The following is a 20,003-nucleotide window of genomic DNA, read 5'->3' as shown; positions in this document are numbered from 1 at the left end:
TCATTGGCAAGTGCAAACCAACGAGTCACGAGTTAGTTTTAAATTCAGCAAAGATCAGGTGCCAGATGCTCCATCTATGCAGAAGCATGCATCAATTTCATGTGAGATGTTACTTTCTGAGATCCCACAGTGGTTGCAAAGAGCTGTGTCATCCTTTCTTCCTGTGGCTAAAGGAGACAGGCAGGATATTCTATTAATATGAAATTACTGTGACATTACCAGAGATATGTGCTGAATACTTTCAGTGGGCATCTAGAAGAGCTGTTTCGTATAAATTACCTGTGTTGTTTTACAGTGTCTTTTGATCAAGAATCTGCCATGTGTGCAAGATGTGTACTTGTCCTGCTCTGCAGAACAATGGACCCATGTCAGTGAGAGACTCTGGCAGCTCTCAGGGGGAAGGAAGACAAGCACAGAGATTGCTCTCTAAGCTTGTCAAGCCCCCTTAATGAAAGGGCCTGTATTGTTGCATAATTTCCTACTAAATATAAACAAGGGGTAGTGTATACATAATTAATCTCATCAGGGTTCCTTACTATTGTCATAATAGAAAAGTTAATTACAATTACCCTTCACATCAAGGTGAGTTCATAACTTGTATGTGTACTTGTGGCTATAAAGTACAATGCCAATGTTACAGTGATTCCTGGATGCACACGAAATCTCATAATAAAAAATTTTCAAAGAAACAGCCATCTGGTTTCATATAATTTGGAAACAAGGAACAAAATTTACTTTGGTGTAACTTCAGGGCATAGGAAGAGGAAAGGACACAGAGAAGACATCTAATCCATTCCTGCTCTAATCAGGAGCCTTCATCATTCTGGACAGAGGTCTGTCTACCTTCTTAGTGTATTCACTGCTTCACTGCACTTTAAACCTACACCTCACTTTCAGAGATTGCTTTTGTGATTTAATCTTGCTTCAGTTTAAAATCACTAGCACCAGATCAGATTGGTGTAGGCATGTGGGGTCCCTATTTTGCTGTGCTTGCAGTTACCTTTTATGTAATTGAAAACTTAATGCCCGTCCTCAGTTTTTTTGTCTATGGTCCCAATCCCAACATCTTTCTTTCAGATGGGCTGCTCTCAACCTTGACCTTTCAGATTACTGCAGCTAAAACAATGGGAGATCTTCCCATTGCACCTATGGCTGCTCCTATTGCCAGGCAGGAGTTCCTTTCAGGTCATGAGCTCTCTGCTGTGATGCACAAGGTGTTTGCCCAGAGGACCTGATAGCTTCTCCACAACCAGTAGCACCAAAATCAGTGACATGGTGATGCTGAGACGTGTGTAGCACAGCCTGACAGGATCAGAGGCAGCTTCTAAGCAATGAAGAATGGAGACCTGGCTTAATTTCAGTATATTCAGTATATTTGCTTGAGAAACTTTTTTTTTTTTTTTTTTTTTTTTGATGGGCCTTCTCTTTGGGGTGGAGATTTAAGAGTAGAGATGCCAGTTATATTGAAAGCTACTAGGGACAATTAACAGACAAGACTAGACAAATCTGTGTTGGAATGAGACAAGGGATACCAATTCCAGATGGAATAAAAAGCAGTTTACTAGAAGGAAGAATTTAAGTAATGGCAGGGTTTCTGTTAGTATGGATTTGAGCAAGTGTGTGTTTTTAATTGTCTTTAGCAATGCTAACCCATCAGAAGCTATTTCTCTAAAGCAGGATTCTTGCAGAGAATAGCAATTCTCAACTAGTTATAGAAGTATATCAGTCTTGGTCACAAGAAATACCAGTCAAAATTTTTCCGAGCTGTAACTAAGGCAACTAGAGAGCAGTTTAGAATGATGAGCCCAGAGGCTGGGTATCAGGCTCTACCCAAGTGAAGGGTAAACAAGAGATCGTGCTGAAGAACAGCATAACTCATTTCAGAACACAGCAGATCTCTTAAGATCTCTTAAGGCAAAACATATTCAACTTGGCAATGTGTGAGTTTTCAAGCATATCCACACAATTCCCCTGAAGTTAGTGGGACACCAGAGGCAGAAGTGGTTTATCTTTGCACCTCAAACCTTTGCACCTTTCCAGTTAGGTATGTTGTCTGGGGCTCTTGTATTTTTCCAGCTTTCCTTAGCAACAACTGCATGTACCAAGTATTAAGGAAGTAAAGAACATGTGAGAAGGCATTAGAATATGGTACTTTCAAACACATCAGCAAATACCGGGAACTGTTCCTAGATATGGTCTGAAAAATAAATGGTTGATTGAGTTTGGAGTTTTCCAAAACATCTGCTGCTTCAGTTTGATGACCCAAATGGAACATTAGAAAAAGAATTATCTCAAATTTGTAGTTCAAAAAAATAACCCTTTTTTCTAAATAAAAAAGGCATATTTTTACTTTGTTGTAAGAGAAATGTATGAGTGGAACACCAGTTTTGATATGGACTATTTGGTTACTGTCATTGTGTCACTGTTGACATAACACAGAATTCAACCACTTTGCAGCTCTCAAGTGGCCTTTCTTCTGACGTACAGTGAGGATTTTTTTCTTCTCTTATTGTGTTGTTGTTTTTTTTTGTTGGGTTTTTTTTTAAGGACCGTGGGTAGAGCAGGACTGGCTGTTACTGACACCTCCTGACAGCTGGTTAAATCACCAAGGGAGAGCCGTTGGGTTTGTAAGTTACACCAGGACTGCACCAGCTGCTACGACAGTTTCTTCCTTGCAGGTGTCAGCTATTCCATGACACTGCATTTGTCTGTGGCTTGCCAACATAACCTTTGAGGCTGTCAGGACCTGTAGCAACCACCTTCTGTAACGAGAGCATCTATCAACTCAGTGAAAGTGCTATCCTGTGAGAAGGAATTAGAGATGACATACATCATTTTCTGAAAGCATATGCAAACCCTCTCCAACCACTGCCACCAACACACTTGAACTAGCCTCACGCTGCCCTAGGGATGAAGGGGAAGGGATTATAATGCTGGTTTGAAATACAGACCAGGGCTTTTTTGGTGCACTTGATTTTATTAATTTTTCCTCAACTCCTTTACACACTGCACCAGGTAAGTCACATGGTTTATTATTTTAGTCTTGGAAAAAAAGTCAACTGAGTAGTCTGGAATGCTGGGACCTTGCAGACCTTGGCAAGCAGCTTGTAGCAATAGAGTGAGTGTGCTCTTGCATGGAGGCTTCCTCACCCAGAACAATCAGTTCTTCCCTGGTTGCTGCTTCTCCTCATTGTCCAATTGTGAGAAAAAACAGCCTTTATTCACAGTGCACATTTGAACCTTTGGGGACAGTTACTGGAAATTTTGTAGAGGTTATATATTTATTTGCTTTCCTGAGAGCTGTTGTGATCATTCCAGAGCACTGCAGAATGATGTGATGTAAACACACACAGACTGAGCGACTCAGCTTGTCAAAAACTCATTTAAATATAAATGCGTAAAATAGAAAAAGAAAAAACCAAACCAAACTGGAATATGTATGTGCTAAAAGCCCTTTTTGTGATTGCTGAATCTATAGCATTATTGACATTTCATTGTAGCTGAGGGATTACAGAGGAAGAGCTTCCCAGCTTTCCTTAAGTTTAATCCTTGCATGACATGTTTGTTAACCAGAATTCCCACATTACCAGTCTGGATTGGACTTGGTGCTGTCCACTTGCCACAAATGGAAGGTAGAGAATCCTGGGATGAGGTGAAGAGACTCAGTCCCTGTTACTTCAAGTTTCTTCCTTCATGAATTCATTGGTTTTGTGCCTCATTTGGAATCTTTTCGCAAATTTTAAAGGCCACAGCAGTTCTACTTTGTGCTGCGTGCTTCAGCTAAGGTGCTTCCCGTGGGAAGTTCATTTGGGGCTGCCGGTCTGCAGCGGGCTCTCTTCGTAAGGAGGCACTGGGTCTGGAGAGGGCTCAGTGTGAGCCTCTTCCAGGGAAGTCTTCATGGTGGCCTCCTCGTAGGACGGAGGCAAGCACACCGAGAGGAAGGTGGCGTCGGGGAGCAGCGTGGAGTAGTGGAAGCTCTGCTCGCCGCCCCAGGGCAGCGCGGAGAGGAAGTTGGACACGTCGTGCTCGGGCAGGGCCTCAGGAAGGTCGATGCTGAAGATCTGCCCCTGCTGAGCGGGGCGCTGGCAGCGGCGGTACAGGAAGAGCAGCAGGAATGCCAGGAAGAGCATCACGGTGGCAGGCAAGATGATACACAGAAATGGTTCTATGTCGTCTTTGGTTGAGCTGGTCTGCTGTCTGCTCTGTAACCAAAGCAAATGGAAAGGATGTTGGATTCCTGGAGATCTCTTAATCAGGGGGAAAAACCACATTCCCCATCTCTGCCTTGTGACATAGCGGTTGCTTTTCCAAATTTCTTTCTCTCTGCAGGAGTATAAATCTAGCAGTATGGTTTGCAGACTCATGAATTCTATTTACTGGCCAATTAAAGCAAATTACAACCAGAGACAAAAAACCCCGTGAAGCTGCAAAGAGTGTTGGATTTTTAGAAAACCCTGTCTCCAATGGGGAAAAAACCCCAACAGCCTGGAAGTATATGCAATTTTGTATGATCTTTTATTACTCTTGGATTATAGTGGGACCAGTAAATTTGCAGGAGACTGGTTGGGCTTTTAAAATCTGGGAGAACGTTGAATTGCAGATGAATAAGGCTGGTGATCCACCATCTGGTGTTGCTCCTCTGTGTTTGGAAAACTGTTTAAAGAACAAATATTACAACAACCAGCCCTTTCAAACAGGGGCCATTGCCCACAATACCTGCTCTTTGGGTTGTTCTAACCTCACAGGCCAGCTCCAAATGAAACACAGTTTTTTATTGGACAGGACAGCTTGGACTGGACTTCTTGAGCTTGCTTTGCCAGTGATCCAAGAATCATTTTTTCCTATTTAGAACTATAGAAAAAGAGCTTCTGGTGTAAAAGGAATAACAGTTGTGGCTGCTGTGTTACCTTTGTTTTCTGCAACTGTAGCACAAAAGACCTCTGTCCCACAGCTTTTGAATTGTGATGTAATGTTAACTGGAGTCATAAGCTATGAGAAAAACCAACAAAGCCAAAGCCATTCGTGCTCTTGTGCTGTATTAGCTTTAGTTTTAAAACTTAGTATATCTTGTTTCCAGTCGGATTCCATCTTCTAATAATTGGGTCTCATTCAGAGTCTAGTCTAGGGCAGAAGGAAAACCCAAACCCTACAGTGCTGTTTATCAAGTCATTCCCTTTGTTAGCTCTTGATTAATGCTGTGAGGTGGGTTTTTCACACTTGCATGGTGAGACTAAACTGGTCAATGGATCAGATTTCCTTTGTTTGGAGTGAAGGTGCCATTCAGGCTAGGAGAACTTCAGTGATTCTTTCCCCAAAGGGTTTGGAAGCAGGAATGCAAACTGGCCATTTGCGGCAATGGCTTTGTGAAAAGGACAGCAACTCCAGTGTCTCCTTAGTCTACAAAAAATTTCTGGTTTTATTCTTCCAGGAATCACAGTCATTCTTCTAGATACAAAATCACACTGTAATCTACATTCAACTGGTTATCTACCCGTCATTTGTTACCTCTTTGCTTTGTTGTCATATTATGAAATTATGATTATGTGGTCATGCCTAAGAAAAATAAATAGGCATTGACTCCTAACAAATAACGTAGGGGAGATTACTGCTTTTCTATTTTTTTCCCTAAGGCATTGTGGGTCTGAAGCTAAAGGCATTAAAGTAATTTTAAATGACATTGAAACCTTAGCAGATTAGCTATTATGCTATTTTTCCCCCAATGGTCTTTTACCCCAAAAAGAGCATATTAAAGAACTATTTTATATTTATTGATACTTTTTATTAAAGATTTTCTGGCTGTATAAGCTGTTGTCTTACCTGACCATTCAATGGGTGTCAGGAAAGAGCAGAATTGGAAGAAGCTGTTTCAGCCATTCTTCCAATGCAGATATTAAATAATTTCTTTAAAATGAGGGGATTTTTAAAAAGTTTCTTAATGCCTTTTTAGTGTGCCTTATGAGATGCATGAAACATTTCAAGAGAAAATGAGAAGAAAGCATTCAGCAGTATTATGTTAGTGCTCTGTGTATGTGGAGACTCACTGATCCTGATATGTTACTGATACTCTTACAGTAAATATTGAGAAGAGCTGAACTTATAATGGACAGCATTATTCCTGATCAGTGAAGAGCTTGTTTTTAAAATCCAAGTCTAAGTTTTGGGTTTAATTTGTAGGGAGCAGGCTTTCATCCAGGTTAAGCCTTGGTCTTAGGATCCGAGTTGTACAGCATTCTGGTGGCTGGTGAGGACAGAGATGAGATTGCCAGTGTTTCCTGCATGAGATTAGTAAAAGGTATACAAAGCCCCAATTATCACTGAAACTCAGTGCAGCTTCCCTACAAATTTCACTGCAGTGATATTGGCATGTTAGATGATGGCCAAGGACAGTGTATCCTACATGTGCTGGTGGAAGCACAGGCAAGAGTTAGGGCTGTAAGGCAAGGCCTTGCACAAATACTGGGCTTCAGAAGGGAAGGGAAGGTTAGGCTTGATGGAAGGAATTAACAAATGGTCTTGAGTCCCAAGGAAATATACTTTGCTCCAAAGCCTAGTAAGTCTACAAAGCTCCAGAACCCAGAGGTCTTGGGCCTCGCAATGAAGCACCTGTTAAGAGAAATATGCAAAATATATTGCAGAGTTCGCATCTAATGGTGAAAAAATGGAAGGAGTGCAACTGTTCATAGCATGAGCTAGCTCAGATGGCAACAGTCTGTGAGGTAGCCACAAAAGGACACCTTAGGGCATCAGTGGGTTACTGGCCTGAAAACTCTTCTTGCTTAAGGGCCCTCCAAGAGTAACCTATAGCACTATTTCTAAAATTGCAAAATCAAGCTCTCAAGCCTGAATAAGTGCCAGCATTTTTGAAATCTGCGAAATCCTTGATTTGCTCTGCAACAGATATAATTTTTAATTACATTATTGTGCACAAAGTGCCTCCTCAGGGTTGTGATAGATTGCTTAGGGAAGGAGGGGAGCACCACAATACCTCAGGGTACCGTGTTTCAGGCTGTGTAGGGTATGCAGTGACTGAGTCAGAAGACTGTGGGAGGAGAGAGGACTGCCTGCTGTGTGGTAAAGCTAATGTTCTCCTGGGGAGCTGTACTCCTGTCTCTGCTACCAAGTGGTCTGGGGAAGGGGCAAGACAGATCAGTGGAAGTGTTTCTTGTGGGTTACTTGTTGGTTTGACTGCCTGGTTGGCAGTCAAACCTGGTTGGTTTGAGATCCTTGGGAATGGTCTGCAGAAATTGTGCACCTGTATTGCTGTCTCTGAAGGTGAAAAGGCAGTGCCCTGAACCTGCAAGTACTTTACTGGGCTGTGGGATCTGGTCAAAAATTGCATAGGTCATTACAAAGCAGCTTATATTCTCTTGCACTAAGTGAAGTGGTCGGGTGGTTGGACTAGATTTTCATTGCAGATCCCTTCCAACTGAAGTACTCCTATTTTATCCTCTTCTATATCAAGATAACCACAGTAACCCGTGCCTGGTGGCTCCCTATTCAGTAGTGTGTGCAAAATAAGACATTGTAAATTTGTTTAGTTTTTGCTTTTGTTTCACAACTACCGTATAGTTGTTGAAGAACAGTAAGTGAGTTTTACTATGATCTGCAAATTAGTAAAGCAGATAGGATTAAGAATCTGGCAATATTATAGAATTATAAAACATGCTGAGTTAGAGGGGACTCATCAGGATCATTGAGCCCAACTCCTGGCCCTGTGCAGGACACTCCAAGAGTCACACCATGTGCCTTAGAACATTGTCCAAATGACTTTTGAACTCTGTCAGGCTTGGTGCTGTTACCACTGCCCTGGGGAGCCTGTTCCAATGCCCAGCCACCCTGTGAATGAAAAATCTTTCCTCATATCTAACCTAAACCTCCCCTGACACAGCTTCATGCTTTTTCTGCATGCTAGCAGGTGTCAATAAAGACTGGTATTGCTCAGTCTGTGTTTCAGAGTGCTCATAGCTGTTTAAACTCAGCTGATGTTAAGACTTTTCTATTTGGGTGGAGTAATTTGTAGGCTACTTAGTGTATTATTTGAGCTGAAATAGTTTTTCATAACTACTGCCCCACAGATGCCCTGGACCTGAACAGGGAGCTATATATCCATTTTGATGCTGCCTGCTGCCAAACATTACATGGACTGAGTTTACTTTAAGATGTAGTTCCAAAAGGACAATGATGGACTTCTTGTATGTATATCAGTATAAATATATCAAATATATTAGGAGCAATTGATCAATACTAGTCCCTCTTTTTTTATTGTGGCTTTGTTTCCATTTCTGCAATGACTGCCTAAAGGGCTACTGAAGAATGTTGCAAAGATCTTAACATAAAGACTTGGAAAATCTAATAGGCATTTTAAAAATTACACTAAAAATGAGGATAATTTTAATACAATGAATCAAAGGCCACTTAAAAAAAATTCTGAAATACTAAACTAAAACTTGTTCTAAACTGACCTAAAACTAACTTCTGCAGCTGAAGCTGTAAAACTAGAAAAGTAACCACTGTGTATAGACATCAGGAATAGCTGCCAGAACTGGAAAATAAAACTTTCTAGAAATCAAACTCAATCTTCATTAATTGAAAGAAATACAACTTCAGAATATATTTAAGGTAAAATTCTCTACTGTTTTATACCTGAAAGTTTCCACACTGGGTACATGAAGTGGCTGATGGAGTTATTAATTGACTGTTTTTTTTTGATGCTACTTCATTGGAGATCAGCGTGCTCTGCCTGTGTCATCACAAGCATCTATTGTCAGGTTTGTAAGTGACAAAAATAAGGATCTGACTTCCAGCATGAAATAAGTTACAGGCACATAAATATGGGAAAATATCCTTTTAAAATAGAGAAAGGCAGAAAAGAGCATGGAAGTAAAAAGGTTCATATTTCTAAAAGGTCCTGTTTTACCAGAACTGATTCTTATATAGTTTGGGATATAGCTTGGACATTGTGTATTCTCCTCCTTCATTTATATATTTGTAGGGACTGAAGCAGAGGGTCAGTTTCCCCCACCACTGAGCACACACTGGAAGGAGTAAAGCCTTTCATTAGTAATCTGTCTGCCAATGCTTTTTTACCATGCTGAGCATGTACAGTTGCCAGCTGACAGATTATGTGACCCATATCAGTTAAGATGAGCTTTTACTCGTGCCTGTGGGTAAAGGAGAGAAAGGCAGAGTGTGGCTGAGTTGTGTGGTATATCCATGATGAGTAAAGGAATGGGCTTGGAGCTGAGCCATGTGTCGAGAGAAAAGGGGGGCAGTACCTGCCTTGGGAGGGAGTGACCTCATCAGGCAAAACATGCAGTTAAGAGAAACTTTTGTGTAAGGATGGAGAAATGAAAGTTTATTTTGTTTACTGAAATTCCCATTGAAGTGATTGAGTTGTGCTAAGATTTATTATGTTCTTAATGATTTGCTAACATACTTAGAACTCCATTAAAATGATTTTTGCTAATACAGCCCATATTTATACTAATATCTTTTGAAGTTGAATCAGGAAACCGATACTTCTGAAATGTTTTAAGTGGATTTGGAACAAAGTCTTCTTTGAAGTCATTAGGGTGTGGTCCCCCCATAGGTTCTTTTCCAAGCTCTATCCTGATCCTTGAAGCTGATTCATTATTGCTCGTAAAAAGCAAAAACATGTAACTCTGGCAAATAGAAAAACATTTTATGTGGTTTTATATCCATTAGTAATGCCACATAATTTAGAAGTGAGCCTGGATTTACACAGAATTTTCAAATACTTGTTGGAATGTGACTCTAGTGATGCTGTTTCTCACTGTCAGACAAAAGCAGTCCCGAGGTGTGAAGGCATTGCCATTGCTGTTCTAACTCTGGAAATGTTACCAGTGAGGCAGACTTTCTTAAAATCGTGGTGACATTTAAATACCACTTTTTGTCCTGTTTTGACACTCACACGCACTCCTACCCCCATTTATTTTGCAGCAGTACACTTTGTATATACCAGCTGAGCAATGTAGCCAGGTCATTTGCTAACGCAACATGCTTCGGACATTACTGAGGGAGTACGCGCCCCTTAAATTGTTATTTTTGACCAGAGAAACCCTTTTGCTGTATCCCAGACAAAGCCAGAAAGCAGGCTGTGTTTTCATCTCTGGGGGCTCCTTCCCTCCCCCGTGGGCTGTGATCCTCTCTGGCAGAAGTAATCAGCGCCCAGCTTAGGGAACAAGAGTTCATCGCTGCCTGCCACGGACTCGCGACATCTGCAGAAAGGCTTCCCGGGACCAGATGCAGAGTGTAAACACGCCTTTAACAGAAAGGAAAGCGAGGATGCCTTATGCTTAAAAGAAGTAATTAAACTTCCTTACCTGCCACCCCAGCAAAATTTTTCCACCTAGTGTTTTTCTCCTCCGCAAACGTGTTTGAAAAGAGCTAACAGCAATAAAGTGCCGACCCTATGTAATTGGTCAGTACTGCTTTGGTACGTCCCGCTGCCCAGGGATTTACCCTGCACTGTACACTGGGGCGTTACACAGACATACACACACATGCAAAGTCAAAGGACGTGCCACAGAGATGAGCAGGGGGGTACAGACCTGAAGCTCTGTTTCCAGAAGTGGCCCACCTGGTTCACTGTTTAGCCAGTCATAGTTTCCCCTGTCAGCATGTCCAAAATTTTTCAAGCTGCTGCCCAAGAGCCACCTCATGCTTTCATTAACCTGGTCTTCTGTCTTCGTGCCTCCACCTTGCTTCGCCGCTGGCAGCTGCGTCTCCGCCTCCCAGCCCTGACCCAGCCGGGCTGCTGGCAGCTAATGATCCCTCTCGAACGGCATCCCCTTTCCAGCAGGAAAGAAAAAAAAGAAGTCAGACACCCCCTCGTCGTCAGGAAGCCAAGCAAATAGATCTCAGAGCCTCTCTCCACTTCCAACTCAATCTCTCTGGATTTGCTTCGGTGGCCTACATTACCAGCAAAGCTGGCATCAGGTATCCGGGAGCTGGGGCTGATAGCGCTCTGATTGGAGCACTCCCTGCATTAGGATTATTAAAAGGGGAATTTGCATGTGAATCTAAGCCCACATGGTCATGACTCCATGTGGATAAATAACGCTCTATATTTGGTTATCTAATAAACACTATATCCAATAAAATAAAAGAAATAAACCCCATGCTTCTATGCTGAGAGTGAAAGGGTACCTGAGATTCCCCCCTCAGCTACACAGCGCAAGGTGGAAGCACAATCCAGGCAGGTTTTTGTTCCCTGTTGCTAAAACATACAGAAAAGAAAAGTGCTTTCTGAGTAGAGAGGCAAGGACACAAGGCTAAATGCTGTACTGAATTATTTAGCAGTGTTAGGATGTAGATGTTAATGATAAATCCAGAGAGAGAGCTCTGCCAGGAAAGCTTTGGTCACTGTGGGAGTGTATGATTGCTTCTGGTAAGAACGAGTTGTCAGTTCAGTTAAATCAGGTTAGCAGCTTTCTAGGCTACTCGTTAAACGGCAATTGTTTCCAGTGAGCAGTCTCTGTTTACCCCCAGAAAGAAATATGAACTTATTTCACTGATGTGTGGTAACTTCTGAAGAGAGGACTCTTTAACCTGAGTTAAACCTTGATTCAATCTGCAACTTGTGCTGAAAAGCTGCAGGTGTCTTTTGCTGCCTTGCTGTGGGCAGAGGGAAAGGCTATTGCTAAATGTCCCTCTCAGCTCTGCAGCTCTTCAGCTGTGGTGCACTTCTTATGATTTCTCAAGGCTTATCTCTCCGAGCAAAAGTTGAGTTTAGGACTGATGATGGAAATTGGGGTTAGACTCTTAACCTCTTATTTCTTGCTTGGACTTTTTCTCAACTCTTCTTTTAGCTCATGGCTCCCAGAAAAGTGCAGGTGTAGTTGGCAGTGGCGGGCTCTACTCCTGCAGCTCCAGCAGCGGCAGGCAGTGACGGCAGCACTCACCATTTCTAGCGGGAGGAACCTGCAAGAACCTGCTCCAAAACTGGCTGTGATCCCTGTGTCTGCAGCTTGCAGGAAGGATTCACCCTGCAGGTGAACCTCGGCTGTGGGAAAGAGAGCTGGTAGTTGGATAAATCTATCCCAGTTGTTACTGAATTTGCCAGGTGAGCAGCGGACAGGGAGCCACAATATTGCATGAAGGGCTGAAGCAGCCACATCATTGCTGGAAACTGAACTCTTGCTTCTGCTGAGTGGTCCTGTGTGAAACTAGAAATGTCACTTTAGCAAAGCCTTTCCGTGCTTCTGAAAAAGCTCCTCCTTTCCTCAATGCCTCACGGGCTGGGAAGTGCTTTCAGAGGTGGTGAGTGTGTCCAGCCACCAGGACCAGGGCAGTTACACTGTGAGCTATAATGCCCACTGAGAAGCCAGGTCCTAAACATGGATTAACAGGTCACAGGTCAAAATAGTAAAATATTTCTCTTGATGTCTCAACACCTTGTAAAAAAGCAAAATTAATGGCCATATTTCCCAAACCACTGTTAATAAAATTAATTCCTTAAGGAACCTTGAGACTGTGTAGCTTAAATCTATAATCTCACATGCAAGCAGGAAACATTCATATACCATCTTAATTAGGGTCTTAGTGCAGCCCCTAAGATTATTAATGCTATTTTTAAAATCTTGCTATAAATTTGCCTTGGGACTCTGCATGAATAATGAGGAGAAGGAAAAAAATACGTCCCCTTACAGTATAAACACCTGTTTGGCATCCTTAGATTCTAGTTGATGAATTTTAGCCAAGAAAAATAAGGTGTGCACTTTTATGACTCACTGACCTGATTTGTCAAGTGCTGCTTTGAATACTTGACCTCTGGAAAATGCATAAGAATGATTTAACTTTGTAGAGCTGAGGCCGAGTGGGAATTTGGGAAAATGCAGTGCCTTTTGTCAGGCAGGTAATTAGAATATAAAGTAATGATTGTCCCTCTGGCTTTTTATCTCCTCAGTGGAGCCAGCAGCAAGATTAGTGAGCGTGATTGGGATACTTTCTTTCTGCTGCCAGGGGTCAGGTGTCCATTTGTAGAGCAGATTTGCTCTTGTGCAGAACTGAACTGAGCCATTCAAGACTGGGTTTGTGATGTCAAATCTGCTGCAGATTTCTGCCAGCCCTGTGGGGCTCAGAGACACTTATTTTTCCTTCTCACACAAGTTCATAAATACCTCTGTAGCTTGAGGCATGCTGCAATGTGAAAGCTGGGGCAAAGACGCTCATCCTTAATTCCAAGCCCTTGACCAGAAATCAGGCTCACCACTTTGAAGTGTGGGGTGGGTTCAGAGATCACCAGACCTTGACATGGACAGAATGTCCTACCCTCCTCCTCCACTGGCTTTGTTCTTTGAAATAGTTTGATCTGGAACCTGTCAGGTCAAACAATTTGGAGAAAACAGCTGACATGGAGTGGTACCGCTGACTTGGATCAAAGTTTGGTAAAGGCTTGTGAAACAATGCCAGCATGATGCTTTTAACTGAGGCAGTGTTGGCATTATCACTTCCAGCGCCCCAGCAGGGAAGCAGGGAGAGACTTTCTGAGGAAGCCACTGCAGAAAACAGGCACCTCCACTGTCCTCAGTTTGAAGCTCAAACTGTCTGACATAAATTATTCATCTCTCTGATTTGCTGAGATGTTTGTGGCTTGCAGTGTAATTCTAGGCTATATTGCCACCAATATTGGTAGGGAACACAATACCCACAGTGCCTCAGACAGCCCTTCGAGCTCCTTGATACTTTCTTCCCCCAGTTTCTTTTACTGCTGCCCAAAGGTGCTGGTGAAACTCCCCTGATGAATGACTGTGATGCTGTGAGGGATGGTACGAGGGTTAATCTGAATAATGCAAAACTAGAATTGTAGTGGGTGAGGTGTTCCACTGTCAGCAGTCCTGTGTTGGCAGGTGTAGATTCCCCAGAAGGAATGGTGGGACAGGATTACTTTTGCCTACAACCAACTGGCAGGTGCTTCTGTGTCCTTCAGGTGGGAGTGCTGTTGGCTTCTGTCAATCCTCCCCTCACTTGGGTAATTAAGCAATTCTGTTTTGTACTTTTTTTGATAAATTTTCATTGTATTGAGATTTTAGCCTTACTTTTGTTTTTGCATTTTCCTTTTTTTTTTTTTAATTACCAATTTTTAATTTTTTTTCTAAACCAAAAACCTTCTGAAGAGCATTCTCCTCCCCCCACCAAACTAAACCCACTGCTACTTCAAAGGAGAGATAGAAGTTGGCATAGCTCTGCCACAGTTCTGGAGAGCAGTGTTTGGGGACAGGGTGGACAAACTCACAGCCTGTAGAAACAGAGGCAGGGAGACCCTGCTACAAAATGTGCTCACACTGTCACTGTCCCTCGGAGTCAGGAGCAGCAGGAGGTGCAGATCCCTGTGCTGCATGCAAGATGGGGAGCTGAAAGCAAAGTCATTAGAGAGAGCAGCAGGGAGAGACCTCAGGCTGCTGCCAGAACAGGGTTGCCTCCTACAGAACGTCCCTCGAGGTTCTGTGAGTGTGATAACACCTGAAAAGCTCTGTGGTCATGGCAGAGTGCTGGTGGCTGAGCAGTATCCATCTGATGGATAGATGGATAGCTCTGTCTGGACCTATGGGGTTTTGTCAGGAACTTTTTCTTGTAATTTCTGTCAGTCTGGGTTTGATCCCCTTCACTTACATTTGGTCATCCTTACCCTGAATTCTTGCTTTCTCTTATTTAAGAGAAAAATCTGCCACTCTATGCAAGACTGCATATATCCCAGCACACACTGTATGGCACTTCATTCCTGTTCAGCCAAAATACAGAAACTCTCTGTTTTAGTGGGAAGGGAGTGGGGGAGGCGTTGGTGTTTGGAAGGGTTTTTGGTGATTTGGGCTTTTTTCAGCATTTCTGAAGGGCCAGCTGATTACACTAAGATTTTAGTTGCATTTGCTTTAAAAGTGTTGCCATAAGCTTAGTGAGAAACGAAGCATTTTGCTACTTTATTAGGATGATGGTCTAAAAAGAAACCATTTTGGGTGGTGTGGCTGCAGTCAGGTCGAGCTCCACACTCTCCCTTTTGTACAGTTTCATTATTAATATTGTTGATTTTCTCATCTCATAGCTGTTTCTAGTAAATATTTCTTATCTCAACCCATGATCTTTGCCTCTTTTGGCTCCAATTCTCCTCTCAAATCCTCTGAGAGGGAAGAAGGGGAAAAGGGGGTGGGTGAGCAAGTGGTGTGTAGTTTGGAGTTTCTGTGGGAAGCACTAAACTGGGGAGCACCATTCCTAAACCATGACACCAATATGAGGAAATAAGCTTCTAAGGAGAAATGTGAATGTGTGGTTAACCTTCAGGTAAGCTTTTAAAAGTAAACTTTTAAGATTTACCTCATTGTTCATTGTGTTTGATGTTGCTTTCCCTGGATTTTGACCTTGTGTAGTGCTGGGCAGGCCTTAGATACAGAACTCTCAACATATCTGCAGTCCTGTGTTCATTTTTTTGTTCAAACTGATGCAATTTTCTGCTAGAATATTGTGAACCTCTGAATGGAATCTCTTGAGACTGTATCCAAGTACAGCGGTCTCTGTGTCACGACTTGTTGCTAACACAGCAGATTTCATACAAAAGAATATCTCTTTATAGCCTGATTTGGTTGGTATCATCTGCTGCCAGAAATCTATTATCTCTAGATTCCAAAGGAATTATTCTTTCTGACTTTGTTGCTTAGAACCAGTGTCAGGAGAGCACTGTTGGAGAAGCAATAGCTCTTCTGGCTTCTAAAACTAGCTCAATACATCAGAGTGGAAAAAATGCAAATTAACCTTTAAGTCCTTTGCCAACCCTTTAAAGCCAGGTGAGGTTCAAGAGCAGAACTGTACTTATCAGCATACCCTCTTACAGGTTATTGTCTCTGATTACAGGCTTAGAGAGGCCCTGATATTGCCCATTATTAACAAGGAATCTGTAACGCTTCACTTGCCACTCTTAAAATGCTGGAAACTTTTCAAAAATCAGGATGAACTTGTTCAATGTTGTACTCAGTTGTCGAGGCCTTTGGGAACTGTCTGTCCACTTCTGAATCCATATGAACTGTATTATTTAACAGAACATCAACTGAGAGGCTTTGAGCAATTTTGTACTGTTTTGCTTGAAATAAAACACAGTTTGTTTTATTTGTACAGCTCCAATTCAGACCTCACATCCTGAGGTTTAATCTCCTGATTTGAATCTAAAGATTGCTACTTCAAACTTGTGGAGAAGAGACAGCCTCCTGCAACCTGTAGAGTAAAGTTTGCTATGGAAATGAAATGTATTAAGAAAATCTTGTACATAAAAAAAGGCCCCAAATCTGTAGATGTGAGAACAACTTTATTTTCTCAAGAGCACTTGTTAATGGTTCACCTGGCCATCAAAGCTGCAGTCAAGCCTAGGTTTTAGGGTCTGAGCCTTGTAACAGGCAGGCAGGAGAGTTGGCCTGAAATGCAGGATAATAAATGTTAATCGATGCTAAAACAGCAGAGCTGATGGCACGCACGGACTGCAGGGGCAGAGAAAAGGGAAAACCTCTCCCCACCAGCCAGGTGGGAAGTGAGGGGCTCCCAGGCAGGCTCCCTCCCCCTTGGGGTGTCCTGTTGGTGCAGCAGGGCCCGTGTGACGCTGCTGGGAGTGACTCTGTGGGAGCTGCTCAAACTCCCGGGGCTGGGTTTGTTTATGGCGCCGTTGGCGTCGATTGCGCTGCGCTCGGTGCGCTGCCTGTCCTGCCTGGCTGCCGTGCCTTGGGCTTGTGTGCCAGTGGGCAATGCCTGCTGGATAAGCAAAAACCCATTGCCCTTGTAAGTGCTGAAGTTACCTGCTAAAAACGGTGAGGGGAAGGCTGAAGAGCTCCTAAAATGGAGCTATAGACTGGAAAAGAGAATGTCAGGAGGCAGAGAGGGATAGGGACAAGTTAAACACAACAGGCAGATGTTTCCAGTGTAAAAGCATTTCAGAATTGACCAGTGCAAGGCCATAAGGATAAGAACAGTTGTAACAGTGGGATAAAGGCTCTGCCACAATTTTCTCAGGCTGGGGACATTAGAGCTTACATAGGTGCAAGTGCAAAGTATGCCATGGGATTGGAAATGAAAGGGTCTTGGTACTAGAAAAGGCAAGGCACCATGCAATACCCTCCCTAGCAAACCACAGATACCAAGGCAAAGGTTTAAGTGGGGTTTCTTAAAACAGGGAGTGGCATGGCAAACCCATCCTGAAAGAAACGTGTTATCTGAGGGATGTGTGAATGTTTAGAGGGGAATAATTGTGCATTAGAAATACCTGGACAGTTGAGCTGCTGAGAACCACTACTCAGCATGGGCAGCTTTATTACTAACAGGCTTTCAGTTAGGAAACACAAACTGCAGCCCAAGAATGATATGCTGATGTTAAGGTGATGGATTGTAGGAGAAGGGTCAAAACAGCAGCAAAATGTAAAGAGGATTCTGCTCTGAGGCTTGATGTGGTTGAATGAATGATCTGAACAGTTCTTCCATATGTGCAGTCCTTAATTCAGGAGGCTATATTGACATTTGAGAGAGTAGTGAGAAAACATCCACTGCAGTGACCCACTTCTGGATAGGGATAGGGATAGGGAATAGGGTGTCTGTCCCTTGGTGCATTCCAGGTCAGCCTGCATGGACTGCATTGATGCTGCTGTGCAAAATGTTGCTCCTGTGTGGATCTTCAGAGTCAGCCAGAGTTCTACAGAGGGGAAAGCCTAAGGCCAGGCTAATTTACTTTGAGGAAAAAGTAAATTTTGCTTGGAGCAGTGGTGGACAAGGGGAATCAGTTGTGAAAAGAACATCTGAGGCAGCTATTTCATTCTGCTACAAGATGGGGATCCTCTCACCCCTTTTTTCCAGGCATACCCTCCTCACCTTCTGTGCCAAGTGAGTTGGTGTGTTAACAGCAGGAGGAACCTGCTGGTGGCTGCTGAGGGGCAATGGGGCCTATAGGGATGAGCATTTACAATGTGCCCAGGTTGTAGGGGCAGCCCTAGGCCTGACTGGTTAGAGGCATTTACATTCTGATCTTGCTCTTCAGGGTTTAGGGGGTTTTTAAAACTTCATTTGACTCCAACCATTACTTTTTGCTGTGTGCAGGGTGCAGCCTCCTTGAGAGGGATGCTTGTCTAGCCAGACTGGCTTGGTTTGATGGCTCAGGCTCTAAAAGAGACAGTCAAAGTGGTGTAGTCTGGCACTTGTGCCCTGCCCCAGGCTTGTCTTTCTCATCCTGTTTTTCTTCTGCAGTCACTGCAGATCTGTGATGTTGTCTAGAGCAACACAGCATACCCTATATACCCCACAACAGACCCTCAATAGTGGTCATCCTTCTTGCCCTACTCTCAGCATTGCTCTACCTAAAAAACTGAAAATGTGTGAGAAAAAAATTAGCAAACTACATTAAAATATTTCTCTTTTTTTTTTTTTAAACCTTCATGCCCGGCTTTGCAAAATAATAATCTTTATTCTCTTGGGTTTGGGGCTGGTCACAGGAGCCTGCATTGAGATATTCAATTATTTAGTGTCCTTTTAAAAGGGAAGGTAATGCACGCAAGAGAGATGTAAGATCTGCTCTGGTGACCATCCCTGCAGCTGGGATTTTAAAAGAACATTTTTGTCAGGGCCCTTGTGCTTGTGGTGCCAGCATTGCAATTCTACCCAGAAACCAATTCCTCTGTTTTCTCAAGGGACAGTGAATTGTTTTTGCAAGTAAGCAAACCAACCAAGAGCCTTGTCACCTTCCTCTCCTCACATGAGTTACTGCAATACCTTTTCAAAACCATTTTTCACTTTCTCATTATGTTTGACATAATTGTTTCTCAGGCTTGAAGATTTGTCTTTTTTGACCTCCTAGACAAAATTACTTATAGAGATGGATTTCAGCATAGCATCTTACCCAGTTTTATTTTGATCTCTTCCTCTCCCTGTAATCTCTGGAACAAAGAACCTGATTTGAAATACAAAGTGGTCTGCTGGGAATATAATATAACATTAAAAAACATAGTAAATAATTTATAAATGCTATGCAGAAAAGTATTCCACATTATTTTAAGCAATTTTGTTTGACTGTGGTGGGGAATGAACATAATAAGAGATCAGAAGTGGTCACACTAACCACAGTGAAGAACAATATTTCAGGTTGGGCATAATTTCTCAGAGCTGGCAAACCAGAAGTATTGTCTCTCCTTTATGAAAACATATTTCCCAGCGATTACAGTGTAGACAAAGGTACAAATCTCTTGTTAAAACAAAACAAAAAATCATCCAGATTTAAAACGATGAATTTCTATCAGGAGTCAGAAAATTGCACATGCAGCCTGGCTAATATTTTGGGTTCTGGTGTTTTGCTGGGTTTTTTTTTCCTTCATTATTAGGTCACCTAGGTGACCTGTGCTTACATCTAAATTGTTCTGATTTATTTTGGATTTTGTTGAGTTTTGAAATCTGGATACTGACTGCACTCTTCTAGGACTCTGTGTCATGCATTTGGATAAAGACTTCAATTTGTGTTTGCTTGCAGTGATATTAGATGTTAAGAGGTTTATCCTGATGCTAGCTTCTTTGCCAGAAGCTCCAAAATCAGAGATCACTCTGCGTTTCACATAGCTCTGTGGACAGAATCCCAGCCTCGTTCTACTTCTTTCAACTTCTGCCATAGGTTTGCTCAGTGAGCCAAAAGGTTTCTTCATCTGGAAAACATGATCAGGAACATGATCTGTCCTGGAGAGAGCATGCTTCCAGCAGGCTTACTGAAAATACTGTCCCGTTTTCACCTGGGTGCTTGGGGGTATGGATGTGACAGTGGTCTCCTATGCAACCCTACTGTGCCCCACCTGTTACATCCAAAGTGTGTTTCCCTTTTGTCTTGTACCTGAAGTACCTGCTGGTACCTCTAGCTTGTCTTTCTGTACCCCTCATATAAACAGACTTTGCTGCTGGTTTTGTGTTTTGCGTTTTTTTTTCTTCTCTTGCCAGATTACCTCACAGATCTACTACTCTGGGATAAGCAAAAGGCCAGAGCA

At 42.6% G+C, this 20,003-nt stretch overlaps 2 protein-coding genes across 2 annotated transcripts in view; both read right to left on the bottom strand.

The window, feature by feature from the left end:
* Positions 1–3,262: 3,262 nt before the first annotated feature.
* On the bottom strand, positions 3,263–10,705 carry SMIM28 (small integral membrane protein 28). The gene is made up of 2 exons (XM_059841816.1): positions 10,572–10,705; positions 3,263–4,202 (listed from the first exon to the last, which is right to left on the bottom strand). The coding sequence occupies exons 1-2, from the start codon at positions 10,680–10,682 to the stop codon at positions 3,804–3,806; spliced, it is 510 nt and encodes a 169-aa protein (XP_059697799.1). The 5' UTR covers positions 10,683–10,705; the 3' UTR covers positions 3,263–3,803.
* Positions 10,706–10,708: 3 nt separating this feature from the next.
* The window catches only part of ARFGEF3 (ARFGEF family member 3), a 110,137-nt gene continuing 100,842 nt past the window's right edge, over positions 10,709–20,003 (bottom strand). The window contains exon 36 of the mRNA XM_059841813.1: positions 10,709–10,811. The gene's annotated coding sequence lies outside the window, so the exon portion shown is untranslated. The remainder of the gene's footprint in view (positions 10,812–20,003) is intronic.

The sequence above is a fragment of the Haemorhous mexicanus genome, chromosome 3 (genome assembly GCF_027477595.1).
Source record: "Haemorhous mexicanus isolate bHaeMex1 chromosome 3, bHaeMex1.pri, whole genome shotgun sequence".
Classification (NCBI taxonomy): domain Eukaryota; kingdom Metazoa; phylum Chordata; class Aves; order Passeriformes; family Fringillidae; genus Haemorhous; species Haemorhous mexicanus.
This window is presented reverse-complemented; position numbering and strand designations above follow the sequence as displayed.